The 14,714-nt window shown below is 52.9% G+C and overlaps 1 protein-coding gene across 7 annotated transcripts; it reads left to right on the forward strand.

The window, feature by feature from the left end:
* Positions 1–1,046: 1,046 nt before the first annotated feature.
* Positions 1,047–14,433, forward strand: LOC104058347 (butyrophilin subfamily 1 member A1). 7 transcript variants are annotated; one of them, XM_054052060.1, is made up of 13 exons: positions 1,047–1,147; positions 3,461–3,529; positions 4,629–5,002; positions 5,746–5,862; positions 6,325–6,672; positions 7,521–7,802; positions 8,769–8,876; positions 9,613–9,633; positions 9,998–10,018; positions 11,284–11,304; positions 11,661–11,681; positions 11,983–12,015; positions 12,650–14,433. In XM_054052060.1, exons 4-13 carry the CDS (start codon positions 5,763–5,765, stop codon positions 13,327–13,329), a joined length of 1,635 nt encoding a protein of 544 aa, XP_053908035.1. In that variant the 5' UTR covers positions 1,047–1,147; positions 3,461–3,529; positions 4,629–5,002; positions 5,746–5,762; the 3' UTR covers positions 13,330–14,433. The 7 variants fall into 7 exon arrangements, with proteins under 7 accessions (XP_053908035.1, XP_053908033.1, XP_053908038.1 ...); XM_054052058.1 differs by having other exon boundaries at positions 4,629–4,997; XM_054052063.1 differs by having other exon boundaries at positions 4,933–5,002.
* Positions 14,434–14,714: the final 281 nt, after the last annotated feature.

Below are 14,714 nucleotides of genomic sequence, written 5' to 3' on the forward strand. Positions count from 1 at the left end.
AGGAGGTTTTGGGGTGGGGGTGGGGGTCTCAGCTCAAGTCCCCGAGCTTCCCCGGAATTCCAGCATCCCTGAGGCCGGGATGAGGGGAGGGGGGGGTCCCTGATCCCCATCCCCTGGGGGTCCACCCCCCACCCCGGCTCTTCCTGCCCTTTGTGCCAGGACCATCAGCTCCGATGGCCGCTGAGGGTTGGAGCGCCTTAACCCCTTCCTCGCCGAGACGGGGGAGGGTGGAAGAAACCCTTGGAAGAGCAAAGAAGTGGGAATAGCCCCCAAATCAGCTGCTTTCACCCCAAAACTGCTGCCTTGCACCCCCAAAACAGCTGCTTTGAACTCAAAAACTGCTGCTTTCACCCCAAAACTGCTGCTTTGCACCCCAAAACTGCTGCTTTCACCCCAAAACTGCTGCTTTCCGCTCCAAATCAGCTGCTTTCACCCCAAAACTGCTGCCTTGCACCCCCAAAACAGCTGCTTTGAACTCAAAAACTGCTGATTTCACCCCAAAACTGCTGCTTTCACCCCAAAACTGCTGCTTTACACTCCCAATCAGCTGCTTTCACCCCAAAACTGCTGCCTTGCACCCCAAAACTGCTTTCACCCCAAAACTGCTGCCTTGCACCCCAAAACCAGCTGCTTTGAGCTCAAAAACTGTTGCCTTCACCCCAGAACTGCTGCTTTCACCCCAAAACTGCTGCTTTACGCTCCCAATCAGCTGCTTTCACCCCAAAACTGCTGCTTGCACCCCAAAACCAGCTGCTTTACGCTCCACATCAGCTGCTTTCACCCCAAAACCAGCTGCTTTGAACTCAAAAACTGCTGCTTTCACCCCAAAAACAGCCATCGGGGGGGGGGGGGGGGATGAGGGGTGTGGAAGGCTGTGGGAGAGAGATAAGGGGGGTGTGGGGCGATAGGGAGGATATTGGGGGGGGGTTTGATGTGTACTGCGGGGGGTGATGATAATGAGGAGGGTGGGCGATTCCCCCCCAACCCCCCCCCCGTTGCCGCGGAGCAGCCGGAGGCCCCGCCCCCCCCTCCCCCCCACCCCCCGCTCTCCCCACCCATTCCCGGAAGAAGCCAAGACGCCACGAGAGAGGGGCGGGGGCGGCAGCGCTGAGGACCCCCCCCCTTAAAAGGGGGTGGGGAGATGGGGGTGAGGGGATGTGGGGATGGGGATGGGGATGGGGATGGGGATGGGGATGGGGATGGGGATGATGGGGATGGGGATGGGGATGGGGATGGGGATGGGGATGAGGATGATGATGGGGAGATGGGGGAGATGGGGATGATGGGGAGATGGGGGAGGATGGGGAGGATGGGGATGGGGAGGATGGGGATGGGGATGGGGATGGGGATGGGGATGGGGATGATGGGGATGGGGATGGGGATGGGGATGATGGGGATGGGGATGATGGGGATGGGATGGGGATGATGGGGATGGGGATGATGGGGATGGGGATGATGGGGATGGGGATGATGGGGATGGGGATGGGGATGATGGGGATGGGGATGATGGGGATGGGGATGATGGGGATGGGGATGGGGATGATGGGGATGGGGATGATGGGGATGGGGATGATGGGGATGGGGATGATGGGGATGGGGATGGGGATGATGGGGATTCGGATGATGGGGATGGGGATGATGGGGATGGGGATGGGGATGATGGGGATGGGGATGATGGGGATGGGGATGATGGGGGGGATGGAGATGGGGGTGAGGGGGATGTGGGGGTGGTGGAGGGGATGGGGATGATGGGGATGGAGATCATGATGGGGATGATAGGAATGGGGATGATGGGGATGGGGATGATGGAGATGGGGGTGAGGGGGATGTGGGGGTGGTGGAGGGGATGATGGGGATGGGGATAGGGATGGGGATGTGGGGGTGAGGGAGATGGAGATGGTGGGGGGGTAGAGATGGAGGTGGTGGGGAGATGGAGATGGTGGGGGGTAGAGGTGGAGATGAGGGGGATGTGGGGGGTTGAGACTGGTGGGGATGGTGGAGGTGGTGGCGATGTGGGGGTGAGGGAGGTAGAAATGGGGGGTGGTGGGGAGATGGGGGTGAAGGAGATGAAGATGAGGGGGATTTGGGGATGGTGGAGGTGGTGGGGGTGTGGGGGTGGTGGGGATGAGGTGGGGGAGATGGAGATGAGGGGGATGTGGGGATGGTGGAAGTGGTGGGGATGTGAGGGTGGTGGAGATAGAGATGGTGGAGGGGTAAAGATGGTGGAGGTGGTGGGGATGGGGGTGGGGGAGATGGAGATGGGAGGTAGAGATGGTGGAGGTGGTGGGGAGATGGAGGTGATGGGGATGTGATGGTGGTGGAGATAGAGATGAGGGGTAGAGATGGTGGAGGTGGTGGGATGGGATGGTGGAGGTGGTGGGAATGTGGGGGTGGTGGGAGTGGTAGGGATGGTGGTAGAGGTGGTGGGGATATAGGGGTGATAGATGGAGATGGTGGAGGTGATGGGGGTGTGGGGATGGTGAGGGAGAGGGGGATATGGGGGTGGTAGAGATGGGGATGGTGGGGGTGGTGGAGATGTAGGGAATGGGGGGGATATGGGGGTGTTGAAGGGGGAGATGATGGGGATGTGGGTGTGGTGGGTGCACACAGCCATGGGTTCAAGGTCGGTTATTGTCCTGGGGGGTCCCAGGGGTCTCAGTCCTCTTTGCAGAGCACCAGCATTGTCCTCTCAGTGGGTTTGGGGGGGGCAAACACACATGGGGGGGTTCAGGGGTGACCATTGGCTCCCCTCTATCTCGTCTGATAACACAGACCCCCCTCATGTCCCCCCCGTGGGACCCAGATGCCCTCATGTCCCCCACTATGCGTCACAGCACTCCCCCTGGAGTCCTGGATTTGACCATTTTCCCTGGGTTTAACCATTAATTTTCCAGGATTTAATAATTAATTTCCTTGGATTTAACCGTTATTTCCCTGGATTTGACCATTTTATCTGGGTTTGACCATTATTTTCCCTGGATTTGTTTTTACCTGCTACTTTCAACCCCCAAACCGGTGGCTTTTACTCCATTTTCCTTGGATTTGTCCATTATTTCCCTGGATTTAATCATTATTTCCCTGGATTTAACCATTATTTCCCTGGATTTGACTATTATTGTACCTGGATTTTGTTCTTACCCCAAACCAGCTACTTTCAACCCCCAAACCAGCTGCCTTTCCCCCAAAACAGCTGCTTTTACTCTAATTTCCCTGGATTTGACCATTATTTCCCTGCTTTTAACCCTTATTTCCCTGGACTTGACCATTTTTCACTCCCATCCTTGCTTGGTTTGGAGAAGGAAGCTGGTCCTGATGGTCCCAAGTGGATTGACAATGGTTTCCTCCTCGGTCATTGCTAAGAGCAACCCAAGATGCAACGATTCCAGCCAAATGCGGCAAAGAAATTGTGGGGTTTCCTGGAAGGTCTTCCTTTTCCAATTAATTTGGGTCATTTTCATAGGAAAAAAGTCTCCAAACAGATCCGGCGTGGAGCTGAGCTTCGTGGTGCCCAAGACCACCTTCCTAGGAGGTTTGTGGGGATGGAGCAGGGAGGGGTCAGTGGGTGTGGAGCAATGCTCAGACCTCCCGATCCCTCAGTTCCAAAGGAATCATCAGGATTGCGAAAAATCCTAGTTATTTGCACCAAGACGGAGCATTTCTGCTGCCATCAGAGGTGATGGGGTGGCTCCTCCTCTCCCGGTGACTCCACGTCTCGGGGAACGATGAGTCCAGGTTGGGCGCTCAGAGAGGGCGGTGCTGTTGGATCTCTGGGGTTGGAATTTTATCCTGAGTTGTAGAGTTGGTGGAGCCGCAAGGTTGGTTGGAATAAACTGAATTCAACCCCAAATCCAGTTGGAATAAATGGAATTCAACCCAAAATGGGGTGAGGTGATGCCGGAGGTGGAGATGGCATCAGGCCAATGTGGTTCCATCCAAGGGATCTGTGAGGATCCTTGTGACATGGGGGGAATTTTCCTTTGCCACTGGGATTTTTTTTTCTCATAGACCGATATTTACCAATTTTTTTTTGCTCCTAAAGCCGATAAATTCACCCCTTTCTGGTGAATTCCCTTTCCGGCATATCAAATGGGGAAGAGCAAAAGCTCCGAGATGGTTCCACCCTCCTGGTTTTATTCCAGTTTGTCTTTGTGAAACCAAAGACCACACAGGAGGGAAAAGAGGAGGGGAAAAAAAAATGGGAAGGAGGAAAAAAATATGGGAAAAGTGGAATCAAAGGTTGATTTTTGGGGCAAAATAGATGAGAATCAGCATAGTATGAGGTTTATTCCTGGTACCGTCTCCCAACCCCATCCCAAACCCACCAAGCATTGGATGGGTGGAGGTGTGGAATGCAAGTTGGGCACCTATGGGTTTCACCCTCTTGAAAACCTCTTTTCCCTGTTTTTCACACCAAAAGGACCCTGGGAGTGGCTCCTGCCTCGTTTCCAGGGAAGGGTCCGGGCGGCGTCTTCTCTGGGCAAAGGGTAGGGACGAAGCTGTGACGCACGCCCTCGTCTGCTGGCGCCAAAGGGAAGAGCTCGGAGGGTGGAATCGGGAGCTTTATGGGTCAATAAAAGCTCAGCCTGGGGCTCCCAAGTGAAAATCCAACCCATTTTCCTGGATTTTAGAGATAGAAAATCAGCACCAGCAGCCCCAGCTCCAGCAGGGACCACGATGGGTGGACGCATGGATGGATGGGCGCATGGATGGATGGATGCATGGATGGACGCAAGGGTGGACACATGGATGGACGCATGGAGGAGGAGCTTTGTCCTTGAGGACTTTGGCCCGGCAACCGCGATGGTGATGGCCTCGTGTCACCGGGTTCAGCTCCACCCCCAGTTCTCTGAATCCCTCAAGCAGGAAGAGGGCGAGGATTCCGGTGGCGGATGTGGTTGATGGGATCTGCCTTCCTCTCCCTCCTCCCTACAGCTCTTAACCAAAGAGGGTTGGTGAGACTGCAACCTGCACCAAGGGGCGATGCCACCTGTGTCCCGGTAGGGTAAGGGGCGATCCAGGGGGGACAGGGTGGATGGGGTCAAGCCAGGAGGTCCCTACATGAGGTCTTTGTAGACCTCCAGGCCCAGGAGACCCCGGCATGGGGCTGGGCGTGGATTTTTTGGGGTGGTTTTAGGGGTTTCGGTTGTTCTTTTGGAGACTTGGGGTTGGTTAAACCCCATCCCACAGTGTCACCCCCCCGAAACGTGACCTCACGCAGCATCTCCAGCGCCACAGAGGACCATGGTGGGGGTTTCTCGTGCTCTGTTTTTCCGCAAACCCCATCGTTTTAACTCACAGAAATCCTTGAAGGAACAACACAGCTCGGGAAAATGCCTCCCCCCTACTCCTAATGTTCTTGGATTTCCCCCTTTGCAGGAAGCCCTGAGCCGTCACGGAGTTATGACGGCAGTGCCTCGTTTTAGCCCGGGCTGTGTAGCAGTGGGGACACCAACATGGGTGGGATTGTCCCATGGGTGTGTTGGAAAGGTCCTTGGAGGAGGAGGATCTCCACTCTTGGAGGCCCCAAACACCCCTGGAGAGGTGCTACCCAACCTCCCTGGCCGTGTTGTGGGCAGGGCTTGGTCCTGAGATCCTGTGGTCCCATCCAACCTCCTTTTGTGGTGCCTATTGCTTTGTTCTCCAGGTTTTAGCTGGAAAAGCCTCATCATGTTGATGTTCTCCACCCCATCCTCGGCTTGATATCAACTTAATTAATGTTTTTATTCTCTTTTCATCTTTCCCCAGTGAAACTGTGTGAGAAGATGTTGGTTTCCTCCTGCTCCCACCTCCCTCGCGTCAGCTCTGTCCTGGCTTGTGTCCTGATTTTCTTCTTTGGCTTCCATGTCCATGAGCTGGACTGCGGTAAGCATCTCCAGAGCTGCTCCTTCCGTCACATCCATCCATCGTTATGCATTTCCCACCTCTGGCTCGTTAATGTTATGCAAATGGTGGGATCGGTGGGATAAAGAGGAAGTCCTGGGGAGTCAGTGGGGAGAAGGGCCTGACCTAGAGGTGAGGGTATGAGGGTCCATCACTCCGTGGGCGAAGCTCAAGAGCGAGCTCAGCCTGACGCCATCTAAAAAGATCCATCTTCCAACACTTCTGTGGCCCCCAAAATGTGTCTTCTCCCTCCATGCCTTCTCCTCGATAATTTGTGTAGCTTCCAGGTGGCTTCTCCATGCTTGCTTGATGTTGGTTCCTTCCGGGCATACCAGGAACCGGACCAGAATCCTTAAAAAAACCACCAATAAATGCCATTATTTGCGCAGTCGATGTTGCAGCAGAACCACTCGTGTCCACATGTCTCCTTCTTACCTTCCGCAGCCTTGTTCAAGGTCCTGGGACCTGATCACCCCATCACCACTGTGGTAGGAGAAGATGTCATCCTGCCCTGCCACCTCTCCCCAGGGCTGAACGCTGAGAAGATGGAGGTGAGGTGGTTTCGGTCCCACTTCTCCATCTATGTCCACCTCTACCACAGTGGGCAGGACCACTACTCCTCCCAGATGCCCGAATACCAGGAGAGGACTGAGTTATTGAAAGAGGGCATCTCTGTCGGAAATGTCTCCTTGAGGATCCTCAGAACCAGGCTGAGCGATGAGGGGCAGTACCAGTGTCTCGTCAGGGATGGGAACTTCTATGAAGAAGCCACGGTGGAACTGAAGGCAACAGGTAAAAACCAGGAGTCGGGGTTGTCTGTGAGGTGGACCTCAGGCGATTCCCGTTGACCACAACTCAGAAGCCCCTTTGAATGTTTTTTGATGCTCCTCACGATCATCTCCCAACCTGCATGGCCTCAGGACATGGATTGTCCCTCACCAAACTCCCAAAACCTCACATCACCACCATCCTCTAACCCAGGAGAAACCTCCTGGGTCCCCCAGGCCAATCACCTCAGACCACAGCCCCTCTCTCGTTGACTTGCTTCAAACCTCCCCAGAAGTGGTGGGAGATGACACAGCCAAACACCACGTGCACGTTTTTTTCCCCCTATTAAGGTTGGGGTCTCTAAACTGTCCCAAGGTGTGACATGAGCAGATGTGAACATGGGCACCACAGGTTTCCCAGCTGGAGAACATTGACTTTGCTGCTGGCCAAGCATTTCTCATGTCCTAAAACCACCACTGCCCTCCCTGAAACCACCAGGTCTCACCTTGCTTTGTCTGTAGAGTGGGTGAGCGTCCACCTGTGTGGAGTTGGCTTCATCTCAGGACCTTCCATCTGCCGCATCCTTCTCTTTAGGAGAGGCTGTGCCAGATGGTGGTGGGATCTCACAGTTGTCTTGTGACACCAAGGGCTTTGCCGAGGAGGAACATCTTGGGCCCAGGCTGTCCTGAAAGTGAAAGTTGATGAGGTTTGGAGTTTGTTTGAGGAAGGATGAAAATAGGAAAGAATGACCTCAATGTGACCACACACCAGGAAGTTCTCCGCGCGTCCTGCCCAGACTTGGTGGCTGCCAATGGAGAAAGCTTTGGGAAAGAATCTTCCAGGATGGTTGAGATGGGATTTCCTGCTCCCAGTTTCAGGTTCCAGCCCCGTCCTCTCCGTGGAGGATTACCAGGATGGGGGTATCCGGGTGGGATGCCGAGCAGCTGGCTGGTACCCGAAGCCAGAGATACTGTGGTTGGATGCCCAGGGCCACCAACTCCCATCCCTCACCATCGCTGACTCCCAGGACCAGGATGGTTTGTTTGAGGTCAAGAAGTCCATCATCATCCAAAGGAACGCCAACCGGAACCTGTCCTGCTCCATCCGGAACACGCAGCTCCCCCAGGAGAAGGACGCGACCATCAACATCTCAGGTGAGCCACCACCAGGAGTCACCTTCTAGAGGCCAAACAGGTGCAATAAGGGCTTTCTCCTCTGATTTTCTGCACCCAAGCATTGTTGAAGGCATCTGAGGAGGCTTTTGTGGAGACCCACTCCTCCCCCAGGTGGGAACCTCCACGTGCGAGTGGGGATGGGGGAGGAATGGGACCAAACCAGGATGATGCAGAATTATCTGGAAGTTGATTTGGTGCTGTTTCCTTCAGAACCGGCGCAAAGCAGGGGCTCCCTCTTCACATGTTGCAAAAATCTCTATGAAATGAAATTTTTTAAGATCTCTATATCTAAAATAAATAAATCAATCTCTATTTAAAAGAAAAATCTCTAAGTTTTCCAAAAATCTCTATTTAGAAAAAAAAAATCCCTACTTCAAAAAAAAAATCTATTTAAAAAATCTACTTCAAAAATAATCTCTATTTGGAAAAAAAAAAAATCTCTACTTCAAAAAAAATCTCTATTTGAAAAATCCCTGTTTGAAAAAAAATCTCTACTTAAAAAATCTATTTTTTAAAGTCTCTATTAACCTTTTAAAATCCGTTAACATTTTAACATCTTATCTTTAAAATTCAGAATAGTCCATTAAAATTTTAACTTTCTATTTAAATATTTCCATTAATTTTTTTTTTTTAAATCGTGATAGAATGGAAAATTTATTCTCAAATTTAAACTTTCCGGTAGAATCAAGTTTCCTCTTCCGATTTCAAGCGCCACCGTTCCCAAAGCAGCCACGGGGCCTCCCCAGTGACGCTCTGGGGTGGCCGGGGGCTCCGGCACTGCCATTTTTCCCCACCTTCTTGCATCGGGACGTCAAACATGAAGGGTTTCTGGGGGTTCCTCCCCACTTTGGGGTTGATCAATGGCTGTGGGGTATGAGTGTGGCCCCACCACGTGGCCCCACGTGCTCCATGGTGAACGCGGCGCTGGGAACGTCTCTTTTGCAGCCGTCATCTTCCCACGTGGGTCCCCGTGGATGGTGGCCCTGTTCGCCACCTTGGCCGCCTGCGTGGCTTCGCTCGCTAGCTTCGCTCTTCTCGCCGTACGGCTACGAGGTGAGGAGCTTGGGATGGGTGGGATGGCTTTGGAACCATCAAGAGGGAGTTTTGGGCAATGAAGAGGGTGTTTTGGAGCAACCAAGAGGGAATCTGGGCAACCAAGAGGGCATCTGGGCCACTCAAGAGGGCGTTTTGGGCAACCAAGAGGGCGTTTTGGGGCAACCAAGAAGGGGCTTTGAGGCGAACGAAGACCCCACTGAATGGATACGGACCCAACCCAGGAAGTCCCAGCCATTTGAGAGTTCCTAGAACTCCATCCCATTGAAGTGTTCCCAATAAGACCACTCTGTAGTGACTGGAAGAGTCATCTCCATCCCCAACAGCTCATGACCTTGGCCAAGGTGGTCACCAAAGCCTCTCAAATGCCCAGAGAAGTGGTCCTGCCCCATCCCTGGAGGTATTGAAGGCCAGGTTGGATGGGGCTTGGAGCAACCTGATCCAGTGGGAAGTGTCCCTGCCTATGGCAGGGGGGTGCAACTGGGCGGGCTTTGAGATCCCTTCCAACCCAGCCCATTCCAGGATTCCATGGTTCTATCAAACCATATGGGTGAGACGCAAAAAGCAGCTCTGATTGGAGCAAACACCTCCATTTCCCACTAAATTCTCCCTCTCTGGCATCAACCAAGCCTAAAAAAAACCCTGTATCCAACTACCACCTCCACCGTGGTCCAACCTTGCATGACGCAGGTATGGGAGAAACTTTCCTTTGACCCTTCTCTTCTCTCTCTCACAGCCCAACACGCCTCGGAACTTGGTAAGAAATGGGATTTTCCCCTCTTTTAAACCCGATTTCTTTGTGGTGGTGAAGGGTTGGGTCTCAAAGCAAACACCTCCAAAATTTGCCTTTAAAATCATCTTTTCTGGGCAATTTCCTACCAAAAAAACCCCCACATTTGGAAGAATTAAAAAGCAGGAAAGGCTTGAAAATATCATTGAAGTCCTGAAAACGAACCCCAAAAAAAGTACAAAATTGGGAAAGTTCCTATTTTTCCTGTTTTTTCCCCCTTTTTGAACCGAGCTCTGCTAGTTCTGGCATTGACGCTGAGCTTCTGGCCACTGATAGCTTCCCTGCCAGAAGGAGAAGGTCCCCTCATGGTGGTTTCTGCTTTGCCTTTCAGAGAAACGTGATGCTGAAATCTGTAAGTGATGGCTTTATCCTGGGGTCCCCAACCCAGCGAGGAGAAAAGGAGAACACTGGGAGGTGGATGAGTTGAGTTGGGTTGGCCAAGTTGGGCGACCAACTGTAGGGATGACCAAACCTCTTCATGTTGAGGTAATGAACCTCTGAGGAGATGGAGACACTTGGGAAGCATCTGTAGAATCATGGTGGTGTTGTGGTTGGAGAAGGCCTCTCGGCTCATCCAGTCCAATCATCAGCCCAACCCCACCATGCTGACCAAACCCTGTTCCAAAGTGTTGCATCCACATGTTCTTTGAAGCCCTCCAAGGATTTTTGCCTCCAATGGTCCATGACATTGTTGGAGAACTTGGCTTTTGAGGAGAACTTGGGTTTGGGGTCATAAAGGCTTGGAATGTTTAAAATGAGCTTCTGTGGGCTTGGAGGAATCAAATTTTGGGGTAATCGAGACAAACTACCTTGGGTTTGGAGGAAGAAAATTCAAATCAGCATATTTCTCATCAAAAGCCACCTGAGAAAGCAAGAAGCCTCCAAAGTTTCTTCTTTCCCAAGTTGAAATTTCTCGCTTTGATGGCAACGTGGCCAACATAGCATCATCTCATGAGAGAAAAACCAAAAACCCTTTGGCTCTTTGAGTCTCCCACTGTGAGGGTGGGGAGGCCCTGGCCCAGATTGCCCAGAGAAGTGGTGGCTGCCTCATCTCCGGAGGTGTTCAAGACCAGGTTGGATGGGGTTTGGAGCCTCCTGATCCAGTGGGAGGTCTCCTAGCCCATGGCAGGGGGGTGGAACTGGATGGGCTTTGAGGTCCCTTCCAACCCAAAGGGCAACCACTTGACCAATGCTTGCGTTTCTGTGCCATGAAGATCATTTAAGCCTTCATGTGGAGATGAGACATGGGTTGGAGGTGATCGAGGCCAGGTTGGATGGGGCTTGGAGCAACCTGATCCAGTGGGAGGTGTCCCTGCCCATGGCAGTGGGGTGGAACTGGATGAGTTTTGAGGTCCCTTCCAACCCAACCCATTCCATGATTCTAAGCCACTATTAAAACCTCAGTTAAGACAAATCCATTTGGCACTTTTCCACCCCAAAAAAGCCTTTCATCACCTTCCAACACCAACCCATCCTTCCTGCAACTCAGCTCCCCAGGCAGAAGAAAGAGCAGAAGGTTCCTTGGGCACCGGAACGAGGTGTCAGCACCAAATTAGTATGTTTTACTAATTCCACCCATTTATTTCCTGCTTTTATTTGTGGGTTTTGCCTTTCCAGGTGAACGCGATAAGGAAATCGGTGAGTGGTGCTTTGCTTCTCTCACCCATAAACAGCCTGGGGTGGAGGAGAAGACCTTCCCCCTGTTCTTCATCCAGTTCCAGCTGAGGTTAGGCCCGGCTGGGTGAGGTTGGGCCAAACTTCTTGGTGGCCCCAACATCCCCAACCCCTTCCAGCCCATGGAGGTGCCCCAGATTCTTTACTCCAAGCCTGTTTTCCCTCCTATCTCCTTCCTCTTCCTCCTCCTTTTGGAGGTCTGGCACCACAAGAGGACCTCTCAACATACCCTTGGGTTATGTGGATCCAAGTAGGAGATTTTGACCCCCCAAAAAGCACGTTTTTGATCAAAACCATGACTTTTTCCTCTTCTTTTCCAGAGAAACATGCTGCTGAACTGCGTAAGTTTGGGCCTCGCTCTGCCTTGACTCCAGTGCCGTGGTCCAGGCATGGGTTTTTGGTGGGGTGGGATAGGCCTTGGCTTGGTTTTATTTCCAAGTCCTCCCCAATGTCGATTGAAAAGCACCTCTGGGGTCTTAAAAATGATGAATTGGACCCAAAAGGACCCATTTTGGTGCATTTTATGTTGTAAAATTGATTCAATTTGGGTATAAGACCAAAGGAGATCTGGGACCACTACCCCACCCACCCCCTCCCCGCGTGGCAGAGGAACCTCTGGTGCTCACCTCTTTCTGGTTGCAGGATGGAGGAACACCATTGTCCCGGTGGAAGAAGGTACCTGGCTTTCATGTTTTACCTCTCTGGGGGTCTCCTCCGTGGCAGGGATGGGTAAATCGAGGGCTGGGCCTCCACCTCCCAACATCTCTAATGGGTTCTCCTTCGTTTTCCTGCTAAATCAGTATTTTTCTCTCTTTTGGGCCATTCCTAAAGACCCAAAGTCCTGACCCAAGGAAGTCGGTGTTAGAGTAGAGGCCAAGCTGGGATGCATCTCCTGGGAAGAGGGTTGTGGGATGAGGAACCTCCTTGCACCTCCACCCAGGTGATGCCCGTGGTTCCACCCCAGGTGATGCCCTTGGTCCCCAAGAGGCAGATCCAGATGTTTAGTGAGATGCCTCCTAAAGTGATTGAGTGGCACTGGCCCAGGGCAGCCCCACATCACAAGATCCCTTTACCCCCAAACTGGGGCAGGGACATCCCAACCAACGCTTGGCCAACTTGATCTCCAAGTGGAGGCATCACTTGGGGCCACGTTGGAGACAGGATGAAGCTCTGGCAGTGCTGAGCACTTGAGGTGTCACAAAAAAACATTTCTCCAAGAGGAACCAACCTTAGGGGGTCTAAAAAAGCCAACAGAAGGGTCTCCAAAGGCAACAGAGGGGTTCCCGGTTGAGTTGTCTTCTCCTCACAGTGCATGTCACGCTGGATGAGGACACCGCCCACCCCCAGCTCATCCTCTCAGCTGGTGGGAAGAGGATACGGCGTGGGGACACACGGCAAGCCATGCCGGACAACCCTGAGCGATACGACACCTACCACTGCGTCCTGGGCCAGGAGGTCTTCTTCTCAGGAAGACACTTCTGGGAGGTGGATGTGGGGACAGAGGAAGGAGGGGTCTGGGCCATGGGGGTGGCCAAGGAGTCCATGAAGAGGAAGGGATGGATCAACCCCGCTCCTCAAGATGGGATCTTGGCTCTTTTCTTCTGTGGGGGCAAGTACTGGGCCCTGACCTCCCCAGACCACACAGCCCTGCACCTCACCCAGAACCCCCGGCTGATCAGGATCTACCTGGACTTTGAGGAGCAGAAGGTTGCCTTCTTCAATGCTGACAACCAGGACCTGCTCTTCACCTTCCCGCTGGCCCCGTTGAGTGGGGAGAAGATCCGGCCCTGGTTCCGCGTGGGGCCGATCGCCCAGCTCTGCCTGAAGTCACCTCCTCAACCCCCACGTGTGCCCAGTGTGGAGGAGGCCCTGCTCGGCTCATGCTACCCCTGCAGAGCCTCCCTGTGGGCCACCAGGCCCCACAAGCACCAGATGGCAGGACATGACCAGGACTGGGACATCCATGGTGCCACCCACAAGCAGCCATGATCAATGCCCAAGGTTCTTCTGAAGAACATGGTGCCACCACGGCATGCCAAGGCTCTTCTGGAGAACATGGTGCCACCACGGCATGCCAAGGCTCTTCTGGAGAACATGGCACCACCACGGCATGCCAAGACTCTTCTAGGGCAGCCATGACAGCATCTCCACTGGAGTGGCACCGATCTGGTCTGCAGGAAGGTGGAGTGGTGGCCAAGATGCATCTGTCTTCTCCAAAGGTGACACCTCCAAGCAGGCTCCCAGCTCCTGGAAGTCCTTATGCTGCAGCCTTCAACTCCCGGCAGAGTCCAGACCACCAGGTTGTCCAAACCCACCTGAGATATGTGAAGGAAAACCCCTCCATGCCAACACCAAGATGGGTCTAGGAAGAAGGAGTGTTGCATCTCCACCTTATTTTCCACTTCATGTCCAGTCCCTGGAGTCCCACCAAGCCTGGCCAGTGGAAGGCAGAGGGGGATGGTCTCCATTGGCTGTTCCTGCAGTAGGGGATTCGTGGTGGTTGGTTCTTGAGGTCCAAGCCATTCTCCTGTATTTATAAGAGGTGTTGTTTCCATAAAACCTCTCCTCTTGACATTCATGGGGTGTTGGAAGGGGAGGAGGGTGCTGCCAAGGTCCAGCCAAGGGTCTGGATCATCCAGCAGGTCCACAGAGCCAGGAACCAAGGCTGCAGCTCAAGAAGAACCATCACCACAGCTTCTCAAGGAGGGTGGAGCACCCTGGGCTGGGCTTGAATGGAGCCATCAGCCTATCCTAGGTAAGGCTGCTCAGGGACATTAACGCTAATTAACACCTTCATGGGGCTGATGATGTCACTGGTGGTGGAGCTGCATCTCCTCACCCTTCTGCTGCTGACACTTCAGGTCTGTAGGCATCTCCAAGGGGTTTGCATCCCATCGTTCTTGTGATACCAAAAATGTCATCAAATAAAAACTTATTTTAAGACTCATTTGGGAGGTTTAGAAAGCGAGCATCCTTCATCAAGCCCAAGATGGTGAATGGTCTGATCGATGGACGATCTCCGTCAATCACGTGCCACCAGACTAAGGCTAGGACAGAAGAGATGTCCCTCTTAAGTTCATATGAATAAATATTTCCAGAAACCTTATTCGTATTTTATTAATTTCCAAGCTCTAATTTGCATCATAGAAGAGTTGTGGTTGGAAGGGACCTTAGAAATCAACCAGTTCCATGCCATGGGCAGGGACACCTCCTACTGGATCAGGCTGCCCAAGGCCCCATCCAACCTGGCCTTGAACACCTCCAGGGATGGGGCAGCCACTGTTCCAGGAAATCATTCTCATAGTGAAGAAGTTCCTCTTCGTGTCCAGTATAAATCTGCCCCTCTACCCATTGTCCTCGTCCTATCACTCCAA

This window comes from Cuculus canorus, chromosome 31, assembly GCF_017976375.1.
Source record: "Cuculus canorus isolate bCucCan1 chromosome 31, bCucCan1.pri, whole genome shotgun sequence".
Classification (NCBI taxonomy): Eukaryota; Metazoa; Chordata; class Aves; order Cuculiformes; family Cuculidae; genus Cuculus; species Cuculus canorus.

Bases quoted from the DNA above. Each gene is read 5' to 3' on its own strand.
- LOC104058347 (XM_054052056.1), top strand. From the start codon at position 3,313: ATGGTCCCAAGTGGATTGACAATGGTTTCCTCCTCGGTCATTGCTAAG. The intron at 9,634-9,997 runs GTAAGAAATGGG...TTTGCCTTTCAG, and splicing joins CCAACACGCCTCGGAACTTG to AGAAACGTGATGCTGAAATC. The intron at 11,305-11,660 runs GTGAGTGGTGCT...CTTCTTTTCCAG, and splicing joins TGAACGCGATAAGGAAATCG to AGAAACATGCTGCTGAACTG.